Here is a 26,462-nt window from a genome sequence, read left to right as displayed (position 1 = left end):
GCTCCGGTCTCAAGGTACAGGACAGCTTGTACAGAGAGCTGAACTCACCCCATCAGCAGGGCTGGCACTTTGGATACCAAACTGCCCTTGCCCAGGATTACAAGGCATTGCCAATAAGAGAAATAACCTGCTACTGCTGAGCAACACCCCAGCTCTTGACTTTTCTCACTGATTTGGGACCAGGAAGGTGACAACCTTCACCTCAGTGGTCTCCAGCACTGTCCCCCTCCCACCACACAGGCCCCCAGCACTGCCCCTACCTTGTTTCTGGTTGATGTCAGCGGGCAGGTGGGGCGAGTGGGAGCCGTGGCTGAAATGGTCGTTGCTGTACGGGATGAGCGGGGTGAGCGGGTGGACTCCGTGGGACGGCTGCACGACGGGAACTTTGTTGGACTGCAAGACACAAGGAGGGAGAGCACTCAGAAATCATCAGGATCCATCAGCAAAAAGGGCCAGGGAATCGAGTCCAGGCCCTTTGCAGTCCTGTGATCAGAGGTGAGGCTGGGAATGACTAAAAACACTAAACAAATCACTAAATCAACATTACAGCACCCTGCTAGAAAAATCCATAAATGAAGCAGGGACAACAGCTGGATATGATTACATGGATAGGTGGAAAACAGATAAAATCAGCATGAAGTTTTCAAAATTCAGAACTTTTTTTTAATTCATTTCCAGTACCTTTTATTCCAGGATGAATGCTACAAGCATGTTACCCAATGCAGTGCTCTTGTTCTCTGCTGTGTGCTACCACAGGGTCTAAATCTGGACTCGCACATCTTTCACATTCACTCAAAACCATGCTTGGGCTTTCCTAACCAGGGCTCTCATGCAGGCACAGACACAGAATCATATAGGTTGGAAAAGTCCTTATAAAGACCAAGTCCAACCATTAACCCAGCTCTGCCAAGGCCACCACTAAACACTGAGGGCAACGCCTTTGAAAACATGACGTGGTCACCAGCGAGCCCTTGGGCTGAAATCCCCCTTGGACTGAGGTCCAGCGCTCAGGGAGAAGGACCAGGGGGAGCTGAGGCAGCACTGGGGATGCATCAAACCCAGGACACTAAGCAAAGAAAAACCTGTCTCCTCTTGCAGCTGCCCCGGTTAAACACGGTGTGGCCGTCGGAGCCCAACACCTTGTAAAAGGCTCTTTTTGGTGAACATAATGGGAAGTACTTCTGTGTGTTGGAGCAAAGAGAGGGGAACCTATTCCAAAGAGCTGCACAGCTGTAAGGACCAAACACAAACACACACACACACACACACACACACACACACACTCTCTCTCACTCTCTGCCATCCACACCAGCCTCCTCGCCCCGAGCGTCTCGCACTGCTCCCTACATGTCTGGTTTCGCCCAGGGTTGCCTTTAAGCCCAAACTGACAGGGCAAAGCCTTGGTGGTGGAGTGTTAGGATTTGTCCCAGATAAATCCAGAAAGAGAAACAGGACAGACAGACAAAAATGGGGAGAAAATGGCAACAGAGCAGGTCAGACAGCTCTGCAGGGGCTAAGAGCTGTGGGCATTGCCAGCCAGATCTCTGGTTCCACCAGGGACTGCAGATGATTTGCTGTGTGACTTTTGACAAGTCATTTAGGATCCCTGGACTCGATTCACTGGTGCCTTTCACTTTGGTAATGATTTTGCTCAGGCAGAATGAGCACGGAGCTCCAGTTGGCTTTGGTGGAGGTGGCACAGACGGAGACAGGGCTCTGGTTGACTTGTCCTGGACCTCTCCCAGCTGCTCCAAGCTGCTTGCACAGCAGAAAGGGAGTCCTGGGCAAGTCCTGTGTTTTGCATCCCTGCTCTGAGAAGGAAACCCATGAAGCGTAAAGGAAAACAGGCCGATGGAGAAGCCACTTTACATCTGTCTTTCCCACAAAGGTTTGCTCATGCAAATGAAAACCAAAAGGCATGCAGGTTTGCATTTGAGAATGAATGAATACCCTAATTCCTGATGCTTAACAGGGGTAGATTTACTGTGTACAGTGGGATAGTGGGAATGTAACCCCCCTTCCCAGCACAGACTGGTGTGCAGGTGTTCCTGTCCTGCAGCAGGGCCATGGGTTGTGTGGTTTTCCCACTGAGAGTGGTGCTGGGCTGGCTCCTGCTTACTTAAATACATGTTTGGAGCTCTGAGCTTTTTCTATTCTTAGCCATGAAATGAGACAAAGAATAGCTTTTCAGTGATATTTCTAAAATTAGCTTTGGCTGAGCTTGTTTAAGAGCCACAAAGCCCAAATGAGGGATATGCTGTTTTACATGTACATTTGAACATGACACTGGAGCAGAACGAGCTCCGTGATGGGCTGTTTTGAAAACTAAACTTGAGCATTTCTGCTGTTCAAAGCAGGGTAGATCTTTCCTTTCCATTTGCCTCGTGCCTGATCCAAAGCACAGCACCAGCCACCAGCCAGCCTTGCTGCCTGATGACTGAGAACAGCTCTCAGAGCAATGACAGAAGACACAGACCACTACAGCTGCAGAGGAACAGTCCTGATGCTGATCCACAGGATACCTCCACAGGGAAAAGCAGAGAGCAAAGCTGCTTACTGCAAAGGCATGGACTGTCCTGCTTCCCATCAAAGCAGAACATGGAAGTGTTCAAGGCCAGGTTGGACAGGGCCAGTGAAAGGTGTCCCCGCCCATGGCAGGGGAGGATGGAATGAAATGAGCTTTAAGGTCTCTTCCAACTCAAATCATTCTGTTATTCTATGGTAACCTGGTGTTACAAGAAGGTTGCACTCGGCTACTCAGATTTTCCATTGGTTCAGATGGCAAACAAGATGCTGCAACAGCAGGAGCTGCCATCCCCATGGCCCTTCTACATTTGCCCTTGCCTCACTCAAAAACTTTTCTGCTCTCTAAAGCCATGAAGATCTGGTGGGGAAGGTTGCTCAGGAAGGAGGCCAGAAAAATTTCTGCAAGAGGCTGTTTATCCCCCTCCCCCTTCCTCCATTAAGGAGTTTGTCACAGAACGAGCCAACCAAGGGAACAAGGAAATGCTGCACAAACATCTGGAGAAACAGAGAGAACTCCTCCAGTGCTGGTCCCCAGTTCAAACACCACAGCTGCTAATGGTTGTGGTCCATGGCCAGGACTGCAGCTCCTTGTCTTCCCACAGCTGTGCTGTGAAACCACACCTGGCTCATAGAAATCCATATGCCAGAGAAATGGGATCGATTCCTCTTTTTTGCAAGGATCTAGACTGCATTCCTGCAGATCAGCTGCAGCACCTGAACCTTGAAGAGGCTTTTCAAAGCCAGGACTTAGCAGCTGACAGTGTTTTACGCCATAAAAATAACCTGATGTAAATGTTTTCTTCCAAGTGGAGGTTTAACAAGAGGGCAGTGGTTTGGTGTCCTCCCAGCAGGTCCCCTGGGAGGACGTGGGGTGCTGCTGGTTGGGACTTCATGGGGATCTGCTGTGGTTTGGTGAAGCATCTTTTTTTGTCTCTTCCCCAAAGCTGGGTTTCAGTACAGCCCAGAGCTGCAGTGACAGAGCTGCTCACTGCCCACCCCCCAGAATAACACAGCTGGTGCCCAGGATCACAGCCCAACCCCAAGCTGTCACCTCTTGTCCTTCAGCAGCCATGGGGGGTCATGAAAGGGCTCCAAGGACAGCTTTGCCTCACCTCTCCAGCACAGCCCTTTGAGGGCAGGTGGGAGAATGAGCTGTGCAGCCACACCCTCGTACAGAAATGGAGAGACACCTTTTCAGCAACAGCAGAACGGTATTTCCAGAGGGGACGGAGTAGCAGGATGGGGTTTGCAAGCCTGGAGGGCCTTTTTGCCTCTCAAATTTGCTAAACTGCAGCTCTGCTGAGTGCCCACCCCCCGGTAAGTGCTGCCTGCTTGGTGCCCGTGTGCTGGGCCAGGCACTGACGTGCAGCACATCCCCCTCCCGGGACCAACCACCCCCACCACCCTCCCTGAAACCAAAAACCCCAACGCTATTGTGAGGGAAGGAGATCCCACTTCGAAGCCAAGAAGTGACATTAATAACCAGAGGTAATTGGAGGAGCAGAGAGAAAACACAGTTGCATTAATTATTAAGGAAGACTAATTGTTGGCAAGAAAAAATTAGGAGACACCGCTCACGCCCGGGTGTCTGATTGCCATGGGAGCTCCAGGCTAGCTAGAAAAATCTCTTTGTGCTGAGCACGCACAAACCCAGCAGGTCTTTCACATGAGGATCACCCTCACCATCAGAACTCCAGTGTTTTTTGACTCCAAGGTGCCTGATCAGGCTCAGCATCCTTCGCCTTTACTCCCATCCCACACCACACGTGCTCTGGCTGTGGGTAGCACTGGGGTTATATAAGCTGCTGGTTGATCAGAACTATAAATGAGGGGGTTTTGGTCAAAATGTGGGTTTTTCAATAGAAAATCGCGTGAGATTATAATCAAACATTTTCTGGAAAGCACCTCGTGTTAGCAAGCATTTTGATTCCTTTTTTAAAGACTGATGTATTTAGTCATGACATGCTAAAAATGAGTGGCTTTGCTTTGCTGGCTTGATGGAGGAATTTTCTTTTAAAGATTTTTCTTTTAAACTTTAAAGCCAATCTTAGCAAAACGTAGCACAGAAGGTCAAAAGTAAAAATTTGAGTGAAATGATCAAACCAAAAAATTTCCATGGCCAGCAAAATTCTTCAGTTTTTAACTCTGTGAAAATATTAGAAAAAAAATTGAAGATTTTTTTTTTTTTTCTGCTTGGATCACTTTAGGAAAAGAAACAAATGGAAAAAAAGAAGAGAATATTTTGAAACCTGTGAAAAGTATTCCTTGCTACAACTGAACACAGCCATCAAAGGCAGAATTGGTCACACCAAACTTCCTGGGGATCTGCTAAGGAACCCAACAGCTGCTTTCGTGGATGGGAATGACTTTAATTAATTTTCTGACAGAAGACAATTCACAACTAAAATAAATCAGCTGAATTCTACTGTCCCTTCCAAGAGTTGGTGCCCAGTTTGGTGAAAAACATTACATTTCATGCTATTAGATTTTCTCTGGGGACAAGACTCCGAAGATGCTGTGCTCCCCATGGAGGATAACAGGGTGCTGCCTGCCTTGCATGAACCACAGCTCCCATAGCATCAGCCAACACCCTGGAGAGCCAAAAGCCCCATGGTCAGACCAAAATCAAGGAAAGCAGGGAGGAGGCTGCTGGGAAGCCCTGCACTGTGGGAGCCAGGGATGCACAGGAGTCTGGAGAGAGGAGGAAGCCCCAGGGCCCCTCCGGGCATCCCAGAGTCAGGTGCCCCCATCACCCCGGTCATGCTGGCCCTGGCAGCACCTCCAGCCTCGGGCAGGCTGGAGCACCCTGGGGGTGCAGGATCTGAGTCCCCAGCACGCAGGGTCAGGGTGCAGGGCCGGGGGAGTGCTGCGGTTCCCAGCCCGCCAGGGAGCCGAGCCACAGGCAGGTGAGATGAGTCACATCACTTTCAAATTTCCCCACATGGTCCGCCCCAAAAACAGAGAAATGAAAGAGCCCTGGCCAGTGCGGGGCGAGGGGCCTGGGCAATGGATGGGAGCTTGGGGTGGCAGCTGTGCCGAGCTGGTGGCCAATACCACGGGAGCTCAGGCTGGCAGCTGTGCCAAGCTGGTGGCCATCACATGGGAGCTCAGGCTGGCAGCTGTGCCAAGCTGGTGGCCATCACATGGGAGCTCAGGCTGGCAGCTGTGCAGTGCTGGTGGCCATCACCACCACGGCAGAGCGGGGATTTGGCAGTCCCAGAGCCCTGTGTCACCAGTTGTGCTGTGTGTCCTGCTGCTGGGAGCATCCCCACGGCTGTTCCTGGCTCAGAGCTGGCAGATGGATGGGGTGAGCTCCACCCCTGCTCCTCTGCCCTGCACACAAGCTCCAGTCCAGCCCCAACAAGCTGCCCCATGAGCGTTTGCTCCGACGTCACTTCTCAGAGGGGGTGAGATGAGTCGACGTGTCGTCTACGAGAAACAAAACCTACCAAGTTTTGCTGTTGCTGATTCAATGAGGAATTAATTCCTCTTAGCTGCAAAATTAGTCATCGTGCCAGAGAAAGGTAGAAGGTCAGGTTGCACCGAGCATGCACTGCTGCTGGGGAAGGTACCTGTGACCAGTGGGACTGTGCCTTGTGCTCTTTACCCATCAAATCAATCCAAATTAGCAAGTGATTAGTGACATATCAGGGACATTAGGACAGGCTGGATGAGGCCCTGGGCGACCTGGTCTAGTGGAAGGTGTCTGCCCATGGCAGGCAGGTTGGAACTGGATCATATCTAAGGTTCCTTCCAACCCAAAGCACTCTGTGATTCTATGCTATTATTAAGGACATTATTAGGTACATCGTGTCCCAGGAGGGCTCACAGGAGGACTCCCAAGGGAACGCTGTCATTTGGGGCACTCGGGGATCCGGAGCTCACACCTTCCACCCAGCTCTGCAGAGTTCCAGGGTTGGGATCCAGAGCTCACACCTTCCCACCCAGCTCTGCAGAGTTTCAGGGTTGGGATCCAGAGCTCACACCTTCCACCCAGCTCTGCAGAGTTTCAGGGTTGGGATCCAGAGCTCACACCTTCCCACCCAGCTCTGCAGAGTTTCAGGGTTCCTCTAAGTTCTGGAAACACCTCCCAGCTCAGAGCCCCAGACCTTCAGACACATTCACCCCTCACTGCCCCGGGGTGTCACAGGAGGAGATGCTGTGATAACAGATCACCCCAAACACCCGCTGCAGGCCATTTGTGGCACTGCCTGCACCGCCGGGACCGGAGCCCTCGGCAGCCGTGGGTGACGGCAGCGCCGACTCATTTCTCGCCTCAGCTCGCTCTTTTCTCCTTTCTCACTTTTGCTGCAGTCCCAGCGCCCCAGCCCGCTGCCGCAGCACAGAGGAAACAGGGAAAGTTAAAGCCACCCACGCCCTCATCCAGCCATGCACCCCTCCAGCAAAGCCCAGCTTTGGCTGCAGCTGCAGCATCAGCATCTCCCTGGCCCCTGCCTTGGGTCAACAGCGAGGCTGCGGCACAAGGGCTGGACCAGGTCCTTACCCTCAGCACCACCAAGGGTTCCTCCAGGGACCAGACACCACCTGCCCCATGGCCAGAGGAGCCCCATGCACCCCATCTCTGGCTGGCCCCAAAGTGCTCATGAGCAGCAGTGAGACGAAGAGGAAAGTAATAATATGCAGCTCTTAATTCTTGCATTAATTCTGCATGTGAATCGCAGCAAGGAGCAGATTGGTTTAAGAGACACATCACACACACAGGCAGATATTATCTTTGCTCAGGTTTTTATCCAAATATTGTCCTCACTCAGGTTTTTATCCCTGCACTCCACGTTTTGTGGTTGATGGAGCATTAATTCCCTCAACTCTTCCCTCTCCCCCTGCTTTCTTTCAGCTTCATGAAAATGCAGCTCTGCTTTGAAAATGCTGATGGGGCACCTGGACAGACAGCCCCACTATTCTCTGAACACTCAAGGGGATGTGCTCTCCTTAGCAGCCAAACTCAGCTCCCCTGGTGCTGATTTCCCTGGGACTGGGATGTGCCTCCGGGGACAAGTTCCCTGGCATTTCACACCTTCCATGTCCCAGCACCGAGATCCAGTCACGACAGGGGCAAATCACAGAATCATGGAATGGTTTGGGTTGGAAGGGACCTTAAAGCTCATCTTGTTCCAACTCCTTACCATGGGCAGGGACACATTCCACTAGACCAGGTTGCTCCAAGCCCTGTCCAACCTGGCCTTGGACACTTCCAGCGATGAGGGAGACACAGGGAAATAACTTAAAACCCTTCTAGAACTTCTCAGTGACCTTCTGTGCTGCTGCTGGTTTCTGGTTTTAAGCAATAATGGTTATTATTTTTAAGTTAAACTCTTCAGGGGAAATCAGCTGAGTTTTTCACGGGCACAGGAAGAGCTGTTTCACTTCTCAAGTATTTATGTTCTAAGAGAAAGATGTAGGTGGTTCTTCGTGAAAATTACCAAAAAAAAAAAAAAAAAGAAAAAAAGGCATGGAAAAATAAAGATCAAAAGTCCCTCCCAGAGGCTGCTGCATTAGGGTGACAGGGGCAGTTACACCCCATATCAGAGAGGTGGTACCCCCAGAAAAATAAAATTTAGGCATCACCACCAAATGTTTACAGTCCCATTCAGCAGAAAAGCCACCTCACTCCAGAAGCTTCCTCAACCCTGCAGAAAGTCCTCTTGTGCAAGGCTCTCTTTGCTTGGGAAGTGCTGTTGCTGTGAGTCTCAGAGCACCTGCTCAGGAGGGGACAGAATCATCCCCCAGTCCCAATGTGCCACTGCCACAGAGGGCAGCAGTGACATGAGGCTTCATGGAAACAAGTATAGTCCAGGGGCTGCCCCACAGCACCAAACCCCAGCTAGTTTCCTCCCCAAACCAGGGTAATATAATGGCAGGGGCTGCCCCACCCCCCAGCTATTTCCCCTGTTCTGCAAAACCCACCCCTGGTTATTGGCTCTCTCGTGTTCTGGGCTATGGAGAAAAAACATTTCTGGCCCCGTCGTGCTCTGAGGTTCTGAGAATTTGAATCAAGAGCTGCAAACCCTGGAGTTACCGGTAACTCTGAGGCTCTGAATGCCAAGGCTCTCACTTGACCTGTGGGGGCTGATAGGATCTGACCTCCTTTACCTCACTTCTCGACGGCGAGTGCTCGCTCCAATACCCAGAATTAATCAGGAAAATGTCCAACAGGGCAAGGCAGGAAAGCAAAACAAAAGTATGTCACAGAGGTGAGGCTCACCCTGTGGTCAGGCTTGAGACACCACTTCCTGAAGGACCAGGGACATTCCCTTGTGTGCCCAGCAGTTCCGGGACCAGCCAGACCTCAGGGTGCACAGGCTGAGGGTCTGCACTGGGAGAGCTGTGTCCCAGTCCCAGGTGCTGGTGGTCTGGAGGATTTTCACCTGTTTGGAGAAGCCATTTGCAAATCCCAGCTCTAGCTGGGTCTTGGATCTGAACCCAGATGGCTTTGGCATCTGGTTGTCACATCCTTAGGTATGAGGAAGAAATTCTGAAGGTGGTGAGGCCCTGGCACAGAGAAGTTGTGGATGCCCCATCCCTGGAAGTGTTCCAGGCCAGGCTGGATGGGGCTTGGAGAAGCCTAGTGGAAGGTGTCCCTGCCCATGTCAGCGGGTGGAATGAGATGAGCTTTAAGGTTCCTTCCAACCCAAAACACCCCTCCTCTCCAAGGACGCTCTGCAGCAGCAGATGGAAAAACCTGTGAGATCTCTGGTTCCATGTGCCAGCCAATGAGCCCAGCAGGAACCCTCCAGGTGCCAGGGATGTGCAGTTTTCTGGAGGCAAAAGTTTGCTCACAGAATCCCTGGGCATGAGCAGAGGGCTCCTGGCTGCTGGCTGCGTTTTTCCTTCCCGTGTAAAACAAAAACAAAACCAGCCCATGTACTTGAAAGAGCACGGGGGAGTTTACAAAACACAACCCCCCAAAAAACCCTGATGTGATTTGAGGCGTTTCGATTCACCAAACATCAGAGGGGGTGAAACCTGCCCCTCCACATCACAGTGCCAGAGTGCAAGGCCACCGTGGGTGACACCATCCTGCTGGTGTCACCCCTGTCACACCGGGACATGGGCAGGAGACACATCACAGGACTTTTGTCCATCTCTAGGCTTGGGGAGGGACAGTTGCCAGCCCCTCCTGGCAGGCACATTAATCCCTATTTTTCTCTTTTCTTTTCTTTTCTTTTCTTTTCTTTTCTTTTCTTTTCTTTTCTTTTCTTTTCTTTTCTTTTCTTTTCTTTTCTTTTCTTTTCTTTTCTTTTCCTCTTCTTTTCTTTTCCTATTCTATTCTGTTCTGTTCCTTTTAAATCTGCCAGTCTCAAAGCTCAGCTTCAGGGGAGATCCCACTATCTGACAACATCACTGGTTGGAAGAAACAGAAAACAAACCCAAGGACCTCACCCCATCTGAGAGTAAATCCCCATCTTGGTGACTGTGATGGGAAAAAATAACAGTAACAATAATAATAACAATCCAGTAATTCTGCTGACTTGTTCAGAGGCATCAAACACCAAGAGAAGGTGTTTTACCACATGGGAGGTGGCTGTGCCCAAGCACTTACCATAGCTCAGTGACAGATAAACCAAAACAACGAGGGATGACAATCTGTAACATTACTGTCCTCCCTGGGTAGGCATTTCCCTCCTGGGGTGAAATCCTTGGCCATTTATAAAGATGCTGGGGTGCATTTCCAACACGGATGGCCAGGAACAAAACCTTCTCGGGGCTCTCTCCCAGACCCTCCACAGCCTCCCTGCCAGCCCCGCGTGGGGACGGGTGTCATTCCCACCCCGGCACTGGCTCTGCCAACCAGGGAAGTGAAGGGCAGGGGTGAGGGGCATCCCTCCCTCCCCACAGGGACCCCTCTGGGGACCCCCGGGCTGGAGAGGGGCGAGCTGCCCGCTGCCACCCCCACGGTATCCCAACCTCACTCACATTTCTTTCCCAGTTTCCATGACAAACGGCTCCCCGGGGGCCGTGGAGGGAAGATAATCCCCCGTGGAGCCGCAGGGATGCTCTCTGGACACCCTGCAGCACTAAGGCGATAGCAGCTTTCCTGGCTGCTCACTTTCAAGGGTGACATGTTTACAAAGAATGCTACAGCCGCTAATCCTGGATGATACCCTGTGTCTGCCTGGGAGAAATCCTAATTTTCTCGATAGGAGGAATTAGTTCCTTTAATGCCTAATACCCTTTTTTTTTCCTCTGAAAGCAAGCAAGCATTATTGTGCAGAGCGGAATAAACATTTTAATTAAAATGTGGAATTTATCTTCCAGTCGAATTCGTCTGAGCCCCCGACGACAAACTCTGCTTTCCCATTTTGAATCTTCCTCTGATCTCTTAATGCGAGCAGCTGAATTAAAACCTGGGCTTGGTGGATTTGCATATAATTAGAGAGCAAGGGAAATTAATAGGGAATTGAATGGGCTTCTCCTCTGCCCATCTGATGTTTTTACCAGATTAAAAAGAGTTGATTTTTTTTAATGACTGTAAAAATGTATTAAATATTATTTAAACTTTTTTTGTTTGGTTTTGTTTTGTTGGGGGGAGGGAAGCAGACAGACTAAAGAAGCAAACTTATACGTATGATAATGAACAACTCCTATCGTGGGAAGCAAATATCATTGTAATTAGGATTAGAAAGGAATCCTAATTAATCTTGTCCTGCCACTTGACTTCTAGAAGTTCCTTAAATGTTACCTCCTATGAGATGTAAAACAAGGAGCAGTTTAAAGGCTCGACAGCTAATCCTGGTGGCCTCAGCAGCACGGGGTGAAGGCTCCTGGATGAGATTTAGGATGGAGAGCTCTGATCCCGTGAGCTGGACTAGGACTAAAGGGGAACACACAGCTCTGCTGCCTCAGACTCCTAATTCCTCACAACAAAGTAGGTAATGAGAGAGCAAACCAGGAGAGATGGGATGCACCAAGCACCACAGCAACCCCCCACTCCATACAAGCATCTCTCCAGATCCTCTTCCATGGTTTTTTTTTCAATATTGTCTGTTTAGCAACACTTCTGGGGCTCTTTTTCAGAATGGGACTCCAGGTGAGGGGGGGAATAAATGAGGTAACTCCAGTGCTGTGCATCCCCACCCCATGCCTCGATTTCATCTTCTCCACACTCGTGATGATAAAGATTACCCACCATGCTGGTATTAAGTCATACATATTTTAACTCAGCTCTTGTCATGTGTCATCAAATCCTGTTTTTCAGGTATTGAGATTCATGGATTTAATTGTGTAAGATTTTACTACGGGAGTGGATGGTCATGAGATTTTTTTCATCTTTGTGTCTCAGCATGGAAAGCAGGTTGGAGAGAGCTGGTTTCCAAACTTCAGAGCCTGGATGAAAGTCTCATTTTCCAAATACAGCTAAATACAGTGCCAGGAGATGCCATAACGGGGGATTATAACTTGGCCTAGTAATAAATGCAGCAAACTTTATGCTAAATAATAAATAATAAATGAATCCTGCTATGACTGGGTTGTCTTCTCAGTACATTTTTACTAAGAGCTCCCATCATTTTTTGGCTATGGCTTTATGAAAGTGACTGTGAACAACAGCCCAGGAATAACCTGATTAGGACAGACACGAAAAATTTTCACCTCGAAAACAGAGACCACACAAAATGTGCCCAGTCTTGGATTTCACCTTAACCCAGGCTAATCAAAAGTTCACAAGGCAGGACTGATAAAAGGCTTCACACTGAAAGAACGAGAAAGTCACAATTTCATATGGTTTTCATGAGAAAAATAATCGATGAAACTTTTCTCTTTCAACTTGGTTTTGCTTTGAGTTCGGGGTTCATCAGAATACAAGAAGCCACAGGCACAGACCCACGAGGGCTGAGATCTCAGCACAGTTCTGATGATCCAGTTCTTACTGGGGGAACTCATGACCTGGCCCAGGACTGCAGGGGGTCAGGAATTTTAAGAAACATTTATTTTTGTCTGAAAAACCAAGTCATGGAAACCACAACTCCTTGTAGGGTGCATCAAACAGCTTTGCTGGGAGAAGTTTTAAGTCCTGGACAGAGACTTGAGCCACCTCCTGGTTGATGTGCTCGCCTTCCTGGGAGGCAGAAGAGCCAGATACAAGCCACGTTCATCCCAAACCTTTCTTTGTATTTTCATGCTTTGATTCCCATCTCTGATGAGATTTTCCTTTTCCTTCCCTTCCCTTTTTTCTCTTTTATTTTCCTTTTCTTTCTTTCATTTCCTTTTCTTTCTTTTGTCTTTTCTTTCCTCTTATTTCCTTTTCTTTTTCCTCTTTTCTTTTCCTATTCTATTCTGTTCCTTTTAAATCTGCCAGTCTCAAAGCTCAGCTTCAGGGGAGATCCCACTATCTGGCAACATCACTGGTTGGAAGAAACAGAAAACAAACCCAAGGACCTCACCCCATCTGAGAGTAAATCCCCCCAGGGCTGTACCCCTGGCTGACCATGGAGAGGTCCCAGTGGCCAGTCCCCGACTGGGGAAAGCAGCCTGAGGAGGTGGTTGGAGGCACCTGCCTGTTCCCATCACCCCAGCTGGGAGGTGTCACCATTTCACGGAGGCAGCGAAGGGGAAAATGTTAAAATGCCACCTTTTCTGGCTGAGGTCAGACTTGTTTTCCAAAACAACTCGCCCTGGGAGCTCGCCCTGCCCCGCGGTCAGCTGTGACACGGCACTCCATGGAAAAGGCTTTCCAGAAAAGCCAAACAAGGCAGAACTGGGCAAACAGAAGGGTGTGTGTGGAGTCGGTCCCACGGGAGGCAGGGATCAGGGTGGCTGACGTGCAAGCAGGTCACTGCTGCTCTGGTGCCTCTGCCAGGTCTGCCTGCACCACGCAGGGCACTGGTGCCACCAGCAGTGTCCCCAGGGCAGGTGACTGTTTTCCTTGGGGCAGCTCATTTTGTGGGATTTTCTGGGAATTGGAGGGGGTTTCTGAGCTCCTGGGGTCACCACAGGAGAACGTGGGGACTTCAGCCCTCTGCGACCCAAGAAAAACCTCGGGGTTTTCACGGAGGAGTTTGATGAACTCACTGATTTGGGGCCTGTTCTGTGCCAGCAGCTCCCATGGAATACAAACTGACTCACAACAACTTCCCCAGCATTTACACCCGTTTGGATGAAAAGAAGAAGGAAAAAAATTCAAGAAGAAAGAAGAACAAATGATAATATGAAGCTCCTGGCATAGATATTTTCCTAACCAGATAATTAACCAATTCAACCCACCACCACCAGGGATCAGGTATTTAACTGCAGGTCATTTCGTAACACAGACCTTTTTTTAGCGTACTTGCCATGGCCTCTGATCTACTGCAATAACTGACAGCTGTATTTGCTGAATGATGAAACTGAGATTACAGAGAACATAGATCATACTAAAAATACCCCAAAACACCTGCGTGCATACAACCTCCACATGCCTACAGTGACATTTTTAAGCTTAGGTATTATTTAGGGCCTGAGCTCCAAGTCCACGTGTCCCACATCTGCCTTCTGACAATCTAGGAATGAAAAACTTATCTTGCCACCAGGACAATGATCCACAGGCAGAAGAAATCCTTGCTTCAGGACTTTGCTACATGATTAAATCCTATACTAGTATTGCATTTTTTTCATAGCAAAAGTTCTCTTCATTACCTACATATTGTACATTTGCTGAAAAATCCAATTAAAGCACTACTGCCGTTGGGTTTGGATTTACATTCTTTCCAGCAAAGTTTGCAATTAAAAAATAAACCCAGCTATCTTCTGGCCATCATCTAAGATCCTCAGAATGCAAAAGGTAAAAGGCATATAGATTACAGAGGATTACACCTTTTTACACCTCTCCATTCTAAGTGAGGTGCTACACAAGGAAAGCAATTTCTTTTTAAGAGACATTCTTAATATAATATTTTCCCTTTAATTTTTTGGCTGTCTCTTTCCACTGTTTCAGGACATAAAGCAACCTGGGACTTCAGGAGGAAACCCCATCTCAGAACAGGTGACCCCATAAGTCCCCAGCTGAAGTGTTTGGGGCATCTCCAGACCCTTTTAGCAGAAGAGTAACAATCAAATGCATAGGACTGAAAATAAGATACAATTCATGCCAAAGTGAAAGCTTTGCCACTGATTTATCTCATCTAAGGCCAAGGACATGTCACTGCCTCCAGTGCTGGCAGGTGTCCATTCAGGTCTTGAATCACAGACTCATTTAGGCTGGAAAAGCCCTCAAAGATCATCGAGTCCAACTGTTAACACAGCACTGCCAAGGCCACCACTAAACCATGTCCCCCAGGCCTTTAAATCCCTCCAGGGGTGGTGACTCTACCACTGCCCCGGGCAACCTGTGCCAGAGCTTCACAACCCTTTTGGTGAAGAGATTTTTTTCCTAATGTTAAATCTAAACCTCCCCCGGTGCAACTTGAGGCTGTTTCCTCTTGTTCCATCACTTGTCACCTGGGAGAAGAGGCCAACCCACAGCTGGCTACAACCTCCTTCCAGGGCTTTGTAGAGCAAGAAGGTCCCCCCTGAACCTCCTTTTATCCAGGTTTGAGCCTCCCCAGCTCCCTCAGCTGATCCTCATCAGACTTGTCCTCCAGACCCTTCCCCAGCTCTGTTGGCCTTTTCTGGACACACTCCAGCACCTCACTGTCTTTCTTGGAGTGAGAGGCCCAAAACTCCACACAGAACTCAAGATGCCTCCTCACCAGTGACTGCAGAAGAGGGAAGAGCCAGAGTTTTCCCCTGAGATGAATACTTGTTTGCTGTGTTACAGGGAGACTGGTGACATGGCTATAAAACATTGCCTTTAGTCCACCTCTCTTATCATCACATCTCTCTGCCTCAGTGGGACTGTTTCTATGTGTACAGGCCTATATTCGAACCACAAATTTAACAGAAATTGCATTTCTTAACTGTAAAGTGTATTTTTAGGGTGGAGACTTGTTATCTCCTGCATCTGAACAACGTGGAGCTCAGCAGGCTCACTTCTGCTTGTGATCTTCACCAAGCAAACAGTAAATATTGCTTGTAACAGGGGACTTTATTTAAGTATTTCTACATATTTGATACAATAGTGTAATAATAGCTACCAGTTACTGATCAAGGTCTGACAGGCAGCTCAGAGACATTTCTCTGTCTGTTTGCTTGCTGACCCCAGAAAAAGGAGTGGGGAAACTACCCAGGAGCAGAGGCAAATGAGCACTTTTCCTTATTTCGTCTTTTATGACAGCAAATTTTGCCACTGATTTCAAGAGGAGTGTATTGTCTGCCTCTCTATAGCCACCAGCATAAAAAGCTGTGAGGATCAGAAACTGGTTAGCAAGAGCATAAATACGTGCACGTACACGAATGCCAGGGCAAACACGTGCACAAACACGCAGGCCAGGGCTCTCCTCCTGCACCAGGGAATCACAGGATCATGGAATGGTTTGGGTGGGAAGGGACCTCAAAGCTCCTCCAGCTTCAACCTCCCTTCCACGGACAGGGACACCCCAAGTCACTGCCAAGCAGAGGGGGAGCCCCTCACTAGCCCCCCTCATTAGTCCTCAGGCTCATTAGGTTATCAGGACCCAACTATTCCCATTAAACAAAATCCACCGGCATGTTCCTTTCATTAAAAAAGTGTTAATATTTTAAATTACTATAATTTGTGCTTGGGACTAATAAATCTTAATTATTCAGCAGAAAACAAATTGTAGTGTGGAATTTAATCCCTCATATCTACTCTATCTACTACAAACGAGTTACCAGTGATCTAAGCAGGAGCTACCTGGCAATCAGTGATTACACGATTTATTTTTTTTAATTTTCATTCTCCACTGGGTATTATCTGAACACCTGCAGTGCCTCTGTTCTCACCTGACGTGTACTACGCTGTGCTGGCTGCAATGACATCTGCTGGTGGCTACAAACCTCCTCAGCTGGCCCTGGTAATTCCATTCATCATAATAAAAGAGGCAGCTATGTGCTCCTGCACTTTTGGTTTTGTTGTGGTATTTTTTTTTTCCTCCAGAGCTGTGGAACAGTATTTATGTGAAAAGGAGTAATTCTGCTACACCTGAGCAAGCTCAAGAGGTGAGGTTGTCCAACCCACCCCAGCAGTCCATGGAGCACAGCACTGCCCTGAAAAGCCTCCGTGGTTTCTCCAAAAATCCCGTGTGCCACGGGTAAAAAAAGGAAGGGGTGGGTTTCACCGGTGTGGAAGAGTTAGTGTAATTATAAGTTACAGGATCATGGCAAAATCCAGAGCAAAGCAAGGCATTTCCCGTGGCAGATCTCCAGCAGTTTCAAGGGAAGATAACCTCAGTTCTGTCTGGGTGGCACAGACACGTGTCGGACAGCACAGCAAAGGACCACACTGACTGGAGTTCTGTAGGACTCTGGGCCCACAGACTGGCAAACTTCCTTTTTCCTGCCCTGGGGGTCTGCTGACACACATTCCCTACCTTCCAGCAAGGCTGCCACTGTGCTGGGGGTTGCTTCCCACAGAGCACAGGAACTGTTCCATGGAGGAGAGGATGGGCCACATCAGGTAGATGTCAAGGCCAGGCTGGACAGGGCTTTGAGCAACCCGGTCTAGTGGAAAGTGTCCCTTCCCATGGCAGGGGGTTGGAACAAGATGATCTTTAAGGTCTCTTCCAACCCAAACAATTCTGTGATTTTATGATTGGGATGGACTGTTGCTGCCAGGGCTGTGGAGCCACAGGACAGCCCCGACTTCCCTGAGGTGCCACACTGTGTATTGAGTGCCCAAGCATCTTAAAAAAAACTTCCTCAGAGAATTTGGGTCTCACCGAAACCTAATTGTCTTTATGCTAATGGCTGAATTAGTCTGAATCCTGGTTCCCTTTGTGCTGGGATTCCTGCTACCAAACATGAGGAGCGAGGAGACACACCACCAAAGCCAACACATTTCAAAATGCAGAGCCATGCTGCAGATGCCAACACCTAAAGGAATTTGTCACAAACCACCCTCCAAACGGGCCAGCACTCACGGAGGGTGAGGCCCAATGGCATCTTTCTGCTGAGACTGAATTTCTCCTGCTCCTGCTCCACGGACTTGAACGCTGATTGCAACAGCCCTGCCCCGACCAGGGTAAGGACACGTAAGGAAGTATTTACAGCCATCCCTGCTGATGGGATTTTTTGCTGGAAGGGATGTTACTAGAAGAAAAATGCTGTAATATAATTTTAAGTATTTCTAACAAAATGTTACAGAGTAGGAAGAAGGGAACATCGCCTGATACCACAACATAAGGGAACCACTTCTCATCACCCCCTACTTACACATGATGGGGCTTCTCTCTTCTGTCATATTGCAATAAGGTAAGAGTTAACTTAAATTCTGGAGGTAGTCACTTAATATTTTTAACAGGAGGGGGCTGCAGGCAGATTCCTTGCAGGGAGAAACCTCTAAGCCCAGCAGCCATCCCACACCACAGCATGACCCAGCCACAGCCTGTGGACTTCCAGGCAATGTAAGAAGTGAGGTCAGGGCAGGATGGAGACTGAGGGACACGAAAAGGTTGTTCAATTTTGCACGGCACGAAAGACTACCAGTCTACGAGCTTGGAAGCTTTGAAGAGCCCGATTTGAAAAATCGAAAGAAATGAAAATAAAATAATTAAATAAGTCAGATGGCAGCCAACAGACTGCTCACCTAGCATTTTCCCACCTCGGGCAGGAGCTCTGATTAATGCTAATTAGCTTATCTTCACATTAGATCCTGATGATTCATCACTTACTACCCCAGGAATTATGACGCACTGGGGAGAGATATATTTGTAGATTCCATGGGTGTATGCCATGTCTGGAACACTTAAATGATTTTGGCATGAAAAGGGACCAACCACAAGCCCAGCTAATCAAACCAGCATTTCTCAACCTACACCTTCCAGTAGTTATAAAGAAGATTCAGAGCAAAGACAAGGCTATGGCACTGAAGACAAATTTATCTGCCTCATCAGTGGTGTAGAATCTTTGCAGAACAAAGGGCTTTATCGGCAACCTGCCAGGAGCCTGTGGCTGCTCCTCGTTTGCATATAAATTTAAAAAGAATTTTAATAAGTGTTAAATGCACATGATTATTTCTTATTTATAGCCCGAAAGTAGGTGTATGCAGCGCTTTATAAAACACGGAGAGGAGAAAAAGCACCTTTGGGAGCCTGAACGGAAAAACCAACGGAAAAAACCTGCGAGCTCTTCGCTGAACTCGCTCCTCGTACCCGGCTCTGGTCCCCCACGGCCACGGGCACAGCGGGGCCAGCTTGGAATGGCAGCCTCCCCCTTTCAGAGGTGATGCATCAAATGAGAAGGGATGTGCTCGCAGCTGTGTGCTCCTCCCCGCAGAGGTGTGCAGATGGCCGGCCACCCCCCCTGCCGCCCGGTGACTGTCACTCGGCACGGGGCTGGAACGGAGCACTGCATCCTCACAGCTTCGGTGGGGGTGCTCTGCAGCACGGGGGGTGCTTTTGGGATGGACTTGGGCCTCAAGCTGCTTTGCATTCAGTTGTGAGCAAGCACGCAAGCAGCCTGGAGCTTCTCTTCTTCTGAGAGTCTTCAAACTGTTGATAACAGAAATCCAAACCCCTCTTTTTATATGTAAAACAGGAGTAGCTGTCATACTCCTTCCAATGAAATATTCTATTCTATTCTATTCTATTCTATTCTATTCTATTCTATTCTATTCTATTCTATTCCATTCCATTCCATTCCATTCTATGCCATGCTATTCTATTCTATTCTGTTCTGTTCTTCTTTTCCTCTGTCTCTCTCATTTGTCACTGAGCTGCAAGGAAGGGAAGGTCATTCCCTCATGCCTGTCACACACCAGGACCTGCCACCTGCCTGTGTTTGCTGTAAGCAGGATAAAACAAAAAAAAAAAAGCTGAAATTTTCTGTGGGGGTTGAAGATTCAGCTGTCTTTCAAAAGCAATGTGGAGTCATGAAACAGAAGAGATCAAAGACTTATTTGGAAACTTGAGAGCTATTATTGGATACAGTCCCTTCTTAGTCAAAGCATCTTTATCTCTTCTGGAATTCAGAAGAATTTCCTCAGAAACAGATCCTTGCACCACTGTGGAGCTGCAGTCCATCAAACATCTTATTTACAGGTTAATTAAGGAAACTGTTCTAGCCCAGTCATCTCACAGTGATGACATCAGATAATCTTCCTTGAAGCCTGTTTTTTCCAAGGAAGACTTTCATCAGAGCGTGCACCTATGGTACCAGTGTTTATTTTAGCCATGTGAGAGCTGGCAGGGAAATCTGGGACAGGACACTCACAACCCACTCGCTTGGGAAACCTGCACTACTGACTGGAGACATGGCACACTGTTAGCACTGTCCCATGTTTTCCTAGCTCATGGCTCCTGTGAAACAGGAGCCTAAACTAAATCCTGAACTTAATTTGGAGAATAACATTAATCCCAGACTCAACTCCAGTCCCAGCTCATGGCACTCTGGATCTTAGTGTAGTTTCTACCCAGAAAAAACATTCTAGCAGATCCACCTGGACTCCCCCGGATTTAAGGCAGGCTGCATATAGCCTCCACCTTTATGGCTGGGGTGAGAGTTTTGGCCAGATTAGTATTTGGCAAGGGGTAGGAGATGGTGTTGAGGCTGGAGTAGATGTTGGGATTATAATCCAGGTCAGGAAGAACAGATGAAGCTGGGTCATGAGAAGGTTCAGTGGAGGAGGATGAGCAAAGCATAGGGAGAGGACATGAAGCTCTTTGAGATCATTTTCCTTTGGCACTGGTGATGGCTGCATGGGAAGGTCCAGAAGGAACTGATGGGCTAGGATAGTAAAGGGATTTGGGGGAGACAGCATCAAAATTGAAAGCTCATGTTGAGTCAGCCTGTGACTCCTTTGAAATCTGGGGTCACCAGGAGTCACTGGAGCAGTGAACAGGTTGAGGTTGAGGTCAGGGTTAGAGTCTGAATCCAGCAGATTATATGGTGGGCTCTGAATGTGCTGCCACATCTAGAGCCATTATATTTAGTTTGGGAACTGGGAGAGGTTTCTGGGGCTGACACTGAGTGTAGGATTAAGGGCTTGAACGAGGAGAAACCACAGAGATTGTACTATAGGCATCACTAAAGCAACCTGAGAACTGCTGAGTGCCCCTGGGCCATACTTCCAACCACAGCCAGCAAGGCACTGATGGCCAAGGCTCAAGGCAGTAGGTAAAGCTCAGAGAGAAAGTGTCAATTGAATAGTGTACCATGGGAATCCAGAAGCACCTACACTGTGTCATGGCTTTTCTCAGTCCAAATCTTAATCCTAAAATTGTCCCCTCCTATCCAGTGTCTCCCAGCAGCCCATACCCCCATGCAGGTCATTGCTCTGTCCTGGTTCCCAGGCTCCCTTCCAGCTTTAGGTCTCTACCAGCCCAAGCCTTCACCCTAAAGCACATCCTAACTCAAAAAAACCCAGATTTCATTTTTTTCCTAAATTGTACTTTCAAGCCAAATCCTCACAAAATTGTTGCCATGTGAAAAGATGACGTCTTGGCTGTCCCAGCTGATTTTCTGTAGCCAGCTCATTATGGGTCTTTGTGCTAATTAAGAATACGAGGAGTAAATGAGAACGAGAAACTACCCAGGGAACCTGTTTCCTCCAGGGCAGGCTGAGTGACCTGTGAAACCCACACATGTTGTGTTACAGACTGTAAACCCTCAACACTGTGGGAGGAATCAAAAGTAAAAGCAATTATGAGGGAAGGCAGTTCCCTCACCCACCCCACTAATGCACCATGATAAACACACACAAGCGTCCCTTGCACAGCTCTGTACTGGGAGGTCTCTTTTCCTTTCCCAGTTCCCAAGGTGGAAACTTTCCATTCCAGATGATGCCTTGTAAATGTGGTCAACCACCCTTTCCCCCCCTGACTTTTTGGAGTAACAAACAAATAAAACCACCACCGAGATTTGCACCCTGGCCTTCCTTTCACAGGCACAGGTCACTGGAAAATGGGCAGCAGCTGTAATTGTGCTCCTAAGGAAAAGGCATGAAAGGGCTCTTGAGCCTCCTTGCATTTTTGGGCATTTTAACCTGGATCTTGATCTTCAGCGTGTTTGAAAGCGGAGTAGAGGCAGCCTAAATGAGTTCTGTGCACAAGTAATCCTTCCTGTCTCCCTTAGCTCCTCCACAAGGGCCATACCCTGCCCTCTCTGAGCTGGAAAGACAGTGTCATCCACGTGGGATGCTGAACTGTATAGGTCTTGTATGAGCAAAAGCAAGGAAGATTTTCATGCACTTACAAATTAAAGAATTAGAAAGACTTGACCTTGTCTATTAAGATTTGTAGAATCCCAGAATGGTTTGGGTTGGAAGAGACCCTAAAGCTCATCCTGTTCCAATCCCCTGCCATGGGCAGGGACACCTTCCACCAGCCCAGGTTGCTCCAAGCCCTGTCCAACCTGGCCTTGGACACTTCCAGGGATGGGGCAGCCACAGCTTCTCTGGGAGACCTGTGGCAGGGCCTGAGCATCCTTAGGGCTAAACAGAGGTTAAATGTGTGTCCAGTATGCTGGGATATGGCTGAAGTCACCACCATGAGTGTTGAGTCCCTCCTGCCGTGCAGAACCTTCTCTCCATAGCTCAGGGGGCTGGAGCTCCACTCATGCACTGCCCCAAGGCAGACACAAACTGCTGCTCACTCCAACCCAACTGCTCTGCAAACCAAAATGGTAGGAGGACATCACCCTACAGCAGCCTGGGCAGGTGTGTGCTTATCTGTATTTGTCTCTGTGCACACCGAGGAAGTTAATTTTAGTTTCACGTCTGAAATTCTTCACTGCCTGAGCTACATACACGCTCTCCTCTTTGGTCTGTGTGTAGCCAAGTTCAGGTGAAAAACACCATGTCTGTATTTTCCATGGTAAACCACACAGAGTTTAAACTCACATCACTGTATTTGCAAACATGCAACTTCTGCATGCGCTGAATCCTGTTTCGTTTGAAACCCTCACCCCCAAAGTGTCTGACGTTAGAAAAAAGAAAGTTGAATTCTCAACCACAAGCAAAAAAACCTCACACTGGCCCCACTGTATCCTGTGCACCATTAGAGAAATAGGAACCTGTGTTTTGATTTCCATGCCATGTTGTCTTTCTGGTCTGGCTAGGGTTGGTCTAGACTGTATTCTGAGCAGAAGGAGAAGCTAATCCTTCGCCACCCTCCCCCTGTGCATCCCTGTGATACGGGATGAGCCCAGGCTTCTCAGGCACAGGAGCAGGAATAATCACCCTCCAGGACCACACATTAATTTGTTCTGCTCTGTTCCTAAATTCAGTCTCTCTCCTTCAATTACTGCTCTTCCACCCAATCCGCAGCATGAGATTTTGCAGGCTGGGTATTTCAGGCTCTCCAGATCCTAATTCCCCATTTCTGCTCCCGGCCTCCCATGCTATGGGAGCCTTTTCTTTGCTCTATACACTGCCTGAAGGATGGGAAGCAAACCCAGGGCTCTAAAAACACTTTTTACCACCCAGACACTTCATTATATCATTCTCTTTTTAGCAGGTGCTTTAAGCAGAAACATTTGACCGAGGGAAAAGAAGATTAATCCAGTTGTGAATGACCAGATACTCTCATTAGCACTGGCTGACAGGCTTTTCTTCAGAAAGTTGCGCCACTGAATCTGGCTTGCCTACATTCTTTGTAGGTAATGTAATCCTCATTTAAAAGAGAGCTGTGGCTGTCCAACCTCACTTGTTACCTCCCTTCCACAAACAGCAGTGGAAGGCAGCAGATGTAGAAATTAAGACTTTATCATTGGCCTGCACTCTGTGACACGGCACAGGCTTCGTTTGCCTCGACAGAAGTGAACTAAAAAATGGAGAAAAAAATGAGCTGAATTTCTCATTCCAGCTTCTGCAGCATCAGCAGTGTGGCAGCTCCAGGCAACAATGCCCAGCATTTGGGGACAGGACGAATTTGGGATACACCCGGCCCTCGCCACCGCTCCAAGTACCTCCCTGCGTGCTCCCTGTGAGTAATGAGCATCATACCCTGTCGACTCATCCATTACTCACGGCTAAATCCATGTGTGGTGGCTTGGAAATGAAACATAAAGAGAGATTTTTATATAAATATCTGTCTGAATGTGTTGCTGAGGGTATTAGCCAGACTGAAAAGGAAAGTATTATGCCAGGCCAGGTTAGCACACACTCGCTGGGAGGGCACAGGAGTCATTCCCAGAGTTTCCAAGGAGCGACCCACTGCTCACTGATGGATTATTTCCAGGCATTTCCACTCCTACCTGTGATTACAGCAGCTCAAGCTTCTCCCCTTCCTCTCTCTGGGCTTTTTTTTGAGTGACCCAGCTTGGATCTCCACAGCTCGTGGAGGAGAACACTTCACCCGTGCTCTCTCCATCAAGCAGCAGAGCTGACTCCCTCCTTTTCAGCTGATTCCACCCACCCTCTTTGCAAGGGAAAATCCAAATCTCTGTGAAACTGCTGTGAAGGGAGCGGGAAAGCAGAGACCAACACCCAGCAGCTCTCAGCGTGCTCTGCTCATCATTTAAGAAGCTGAGTTTTAAAAAATGTATCAGAGCAGCAACATTTTGCTCCTTTTCTGCTCCCTCCCGCTCCAAAGCTCATGGAACGTGTTCTGTCTTAACCAAACACCCCGAGGGGCAGAGCAAAGCGCCCCAGTGACTCACCCTAAACAGCACCCACGTCCTACAACCCGAGTGACAAACCCGGCAGCCATTTGTGCTGCGTGTGGAAGTCAGGGCATTCCACACATGTGAAACACAGAGATTGACAAGAGTTGATTCCAAACAGCCCTTCCCATAAAGCTGATCAAGAGTGGCTGTGCTGCAGAGCTGTGGGAATAACGGAGCCCCAGCTGGGATCCCTGGGTGCTGCTGTCCTCAGGCTCCGACCTCGTGCGCTCCCCTGGGAGTTTGGTACCTGGGACACCGGTGTCACTGGAGCAATTCTCTGTTTCACAAGCACTCTCTGTGCTGCTGCACCTCCTCCCTTCGTGTGTGATCTGTCTGCTGTCAGCACGCCAGGAATGGGGACATGGAGAGGGCAGAGTGGCCCAGGGATGCACCTGGGGAATGAGGGCTCAGCACCAGGGGGCACAGGGATGCAGGAGAAGGATGCACTGCAGACACCATCCTCTGCCCCAGGAAGACGCAAATAATACCCCCACTGCCACTCTAACCTCCATCTTCCCCCAAGGAGGGAATTCTTTTGAGGACTGGGGAAATCCCACAGCATCACTAGATTTTTCCAGGAAGGCTGGAGGATAAAAAAGGCACCTGCCTCCATTCAAGTCTCTAAAGCCTTAGAGGCCTCTTTGCCAGCAGAACATCAATGAAATAATACTGAGTGGTTTGTGGGATTGGGATAATTTTATGTAGAGGCATTTTGAAAAGGCTGGATCACCACCACCTGGCAACAGTGTGAGTCAAAGATACATCCGAAATCCTCCTCAGTGGCAGAAGAGGTGCTCTTAACACAGCAAAGTGCTTAAAAGGAGATAAACTTACAGCTGCTCTCCAAAATAAAGTAATTAACTATTTTGTCTTAATTCAGGTGGATGAGCATCAGGAAATGACTCTGGAAAATGCCCATATTGGGTTCCAAGGTTGTCAGCCCTGTGATTTCATGATGCAATTCCAAGGCTGTTTTTTCAGTGTTAGTCATGCAACCTTTCTCTGGGATCTGGATGTCAAGCTGGGTCAGGTTCTCTCCTTCCTCCACCCGGTCACCAATTCTAAGGAATATATAGGTCAGATTCTATGCAGACACTCCTGCAAAGCTATTACTTCAAATTATACGTCAATTATGCATGTTGAATTTAGCAACTCTTCCTTATAAATGCAAGCTTGCTTTGGGACTTTAAAACCCTCAGTATCTGCAGTAAAATATTTTGCTTTACAGTTGTTGTCCCGAAACCAGACAGGACCAGCAGAGAATGAAAGTTGTCTTCTTCAAGGAACTGTGTGGTGGCCTTTGGAATCAAATTCTGATGGTCACAGAGATTCAGAAAATCTCAGCACCACAGCTGCTCCTAACACTGAGGGGAAGGCAGAGGACTGAACGGTCAGAAAAAGTATTGATGTTTGCAACCTAAAGAGATGTTGATCTAGAGTTTTCTACCTCTTCAGCAAGAACCTTTAGCTTCAACCATGTAGAAAAAATGTCCAGCAAAGAAAGCTACGTTCACATGGAACTCAGGTAGAGCTGGAGAGGCTGGATTAGAGTCAGGATCTAAAGAAAACATTAAAGAATCATATTCCTTGTTTTGCATAGGGCAGTGCACATGAAAAACCACCTAAAGCACAGAAATGAGCATAATTCATTTTCTTCCACCTAATCTGGTCATCTGCAAAGAGACCTGGGTAGCATTACACACATGGCAAACTGAAAATGCAAGAAGGCAAGTGCAGCCAACGATGCCAACGAGTAAATGCAGAAACTCAAGCAGAATGAGATGAAGATGAAAGAGAATTTCCGAGTGACGCCGTTTGGAGTCGCTTGCAGGCCTTCACAGCACCACGGCCTGGTCGGCTCCAACAGCAGGACACGAGATTTTACCACTTCTGGATTTTTCCTTCATACACTAGAGATTACAGACTTGTGGGTTAATTAAGTAGAACTAATTCTCTTTCATTGTTGAAGCTCAGTACTGACAAAATGACAGAAATTCATGACCGACCAAGCAAGAAAAAACCTCGTGTGAAATGCAGACAGAGCCAAACTGGGGGGCAAAGGTGCCCCTGACTCTCCAAAGCAAGATTTCACTCAGTGTGATGGCCTGACTGCCCACACTGGGAGCACAGCAGACTGCAGGCTCCTGGTACATCTGGGGAAGGCACCACGAGCCCTGCCAGCTCCCAGACCACATGAATTGTGCCTCAGGATTCTCAAATTCAAAAACATGCAAGACAAATGGTCCCCTTTGATACCACAGAGGTCCTAAAATGTCTTCGGG

General features: G+C 48.3%; 1 protein-coding gene across 3 annotated transcripts in view; it reads right to left on the bottom strand.

The window, feature by feature from the left end:
- TCF7 (transcription factor 7) overlaps positions 1-26,462 on the bottom strand; it is a 69,988-nt gene that overhangs the window by 19,689 nt on the left and 23,837 nt on the right. For all 3 annotated transcript variants that reach the window (XM_027747594.2, XM_027747596.2, XM_027747599.2), the window contains exon 4: positions 261-393. In XM_027747594.2, the coding sequence (XP_027603395.1) occupies positions 261-393 (133 nt within the window). The remainder of the gene's footprint in view (positions 1-260; positions 394-26,462) is intronic.

Source organism: Pipra filicauda, unplaced genomic scaffold (assembly GCF_003945595.2).
Source record: "Pipra filicauda isolate LSUMZ 115617 unplaced genomic scaffold, ASM394559v2 scaffold89_size2521313_pilon, whole genome shotgun sequence".
In the NCBI taxonomy this organism is placed as follows: domain Eukaryota; kingdom Metazoa; phylum Chordata; class Aves; order Passeriformes; family Pipridae; genus Pipra; species Pipra filicauda.
Note: the sequence above shows the minus strand (reverse complement) of the source record. Positions and strands in the feature narration are given on the sequence as shown.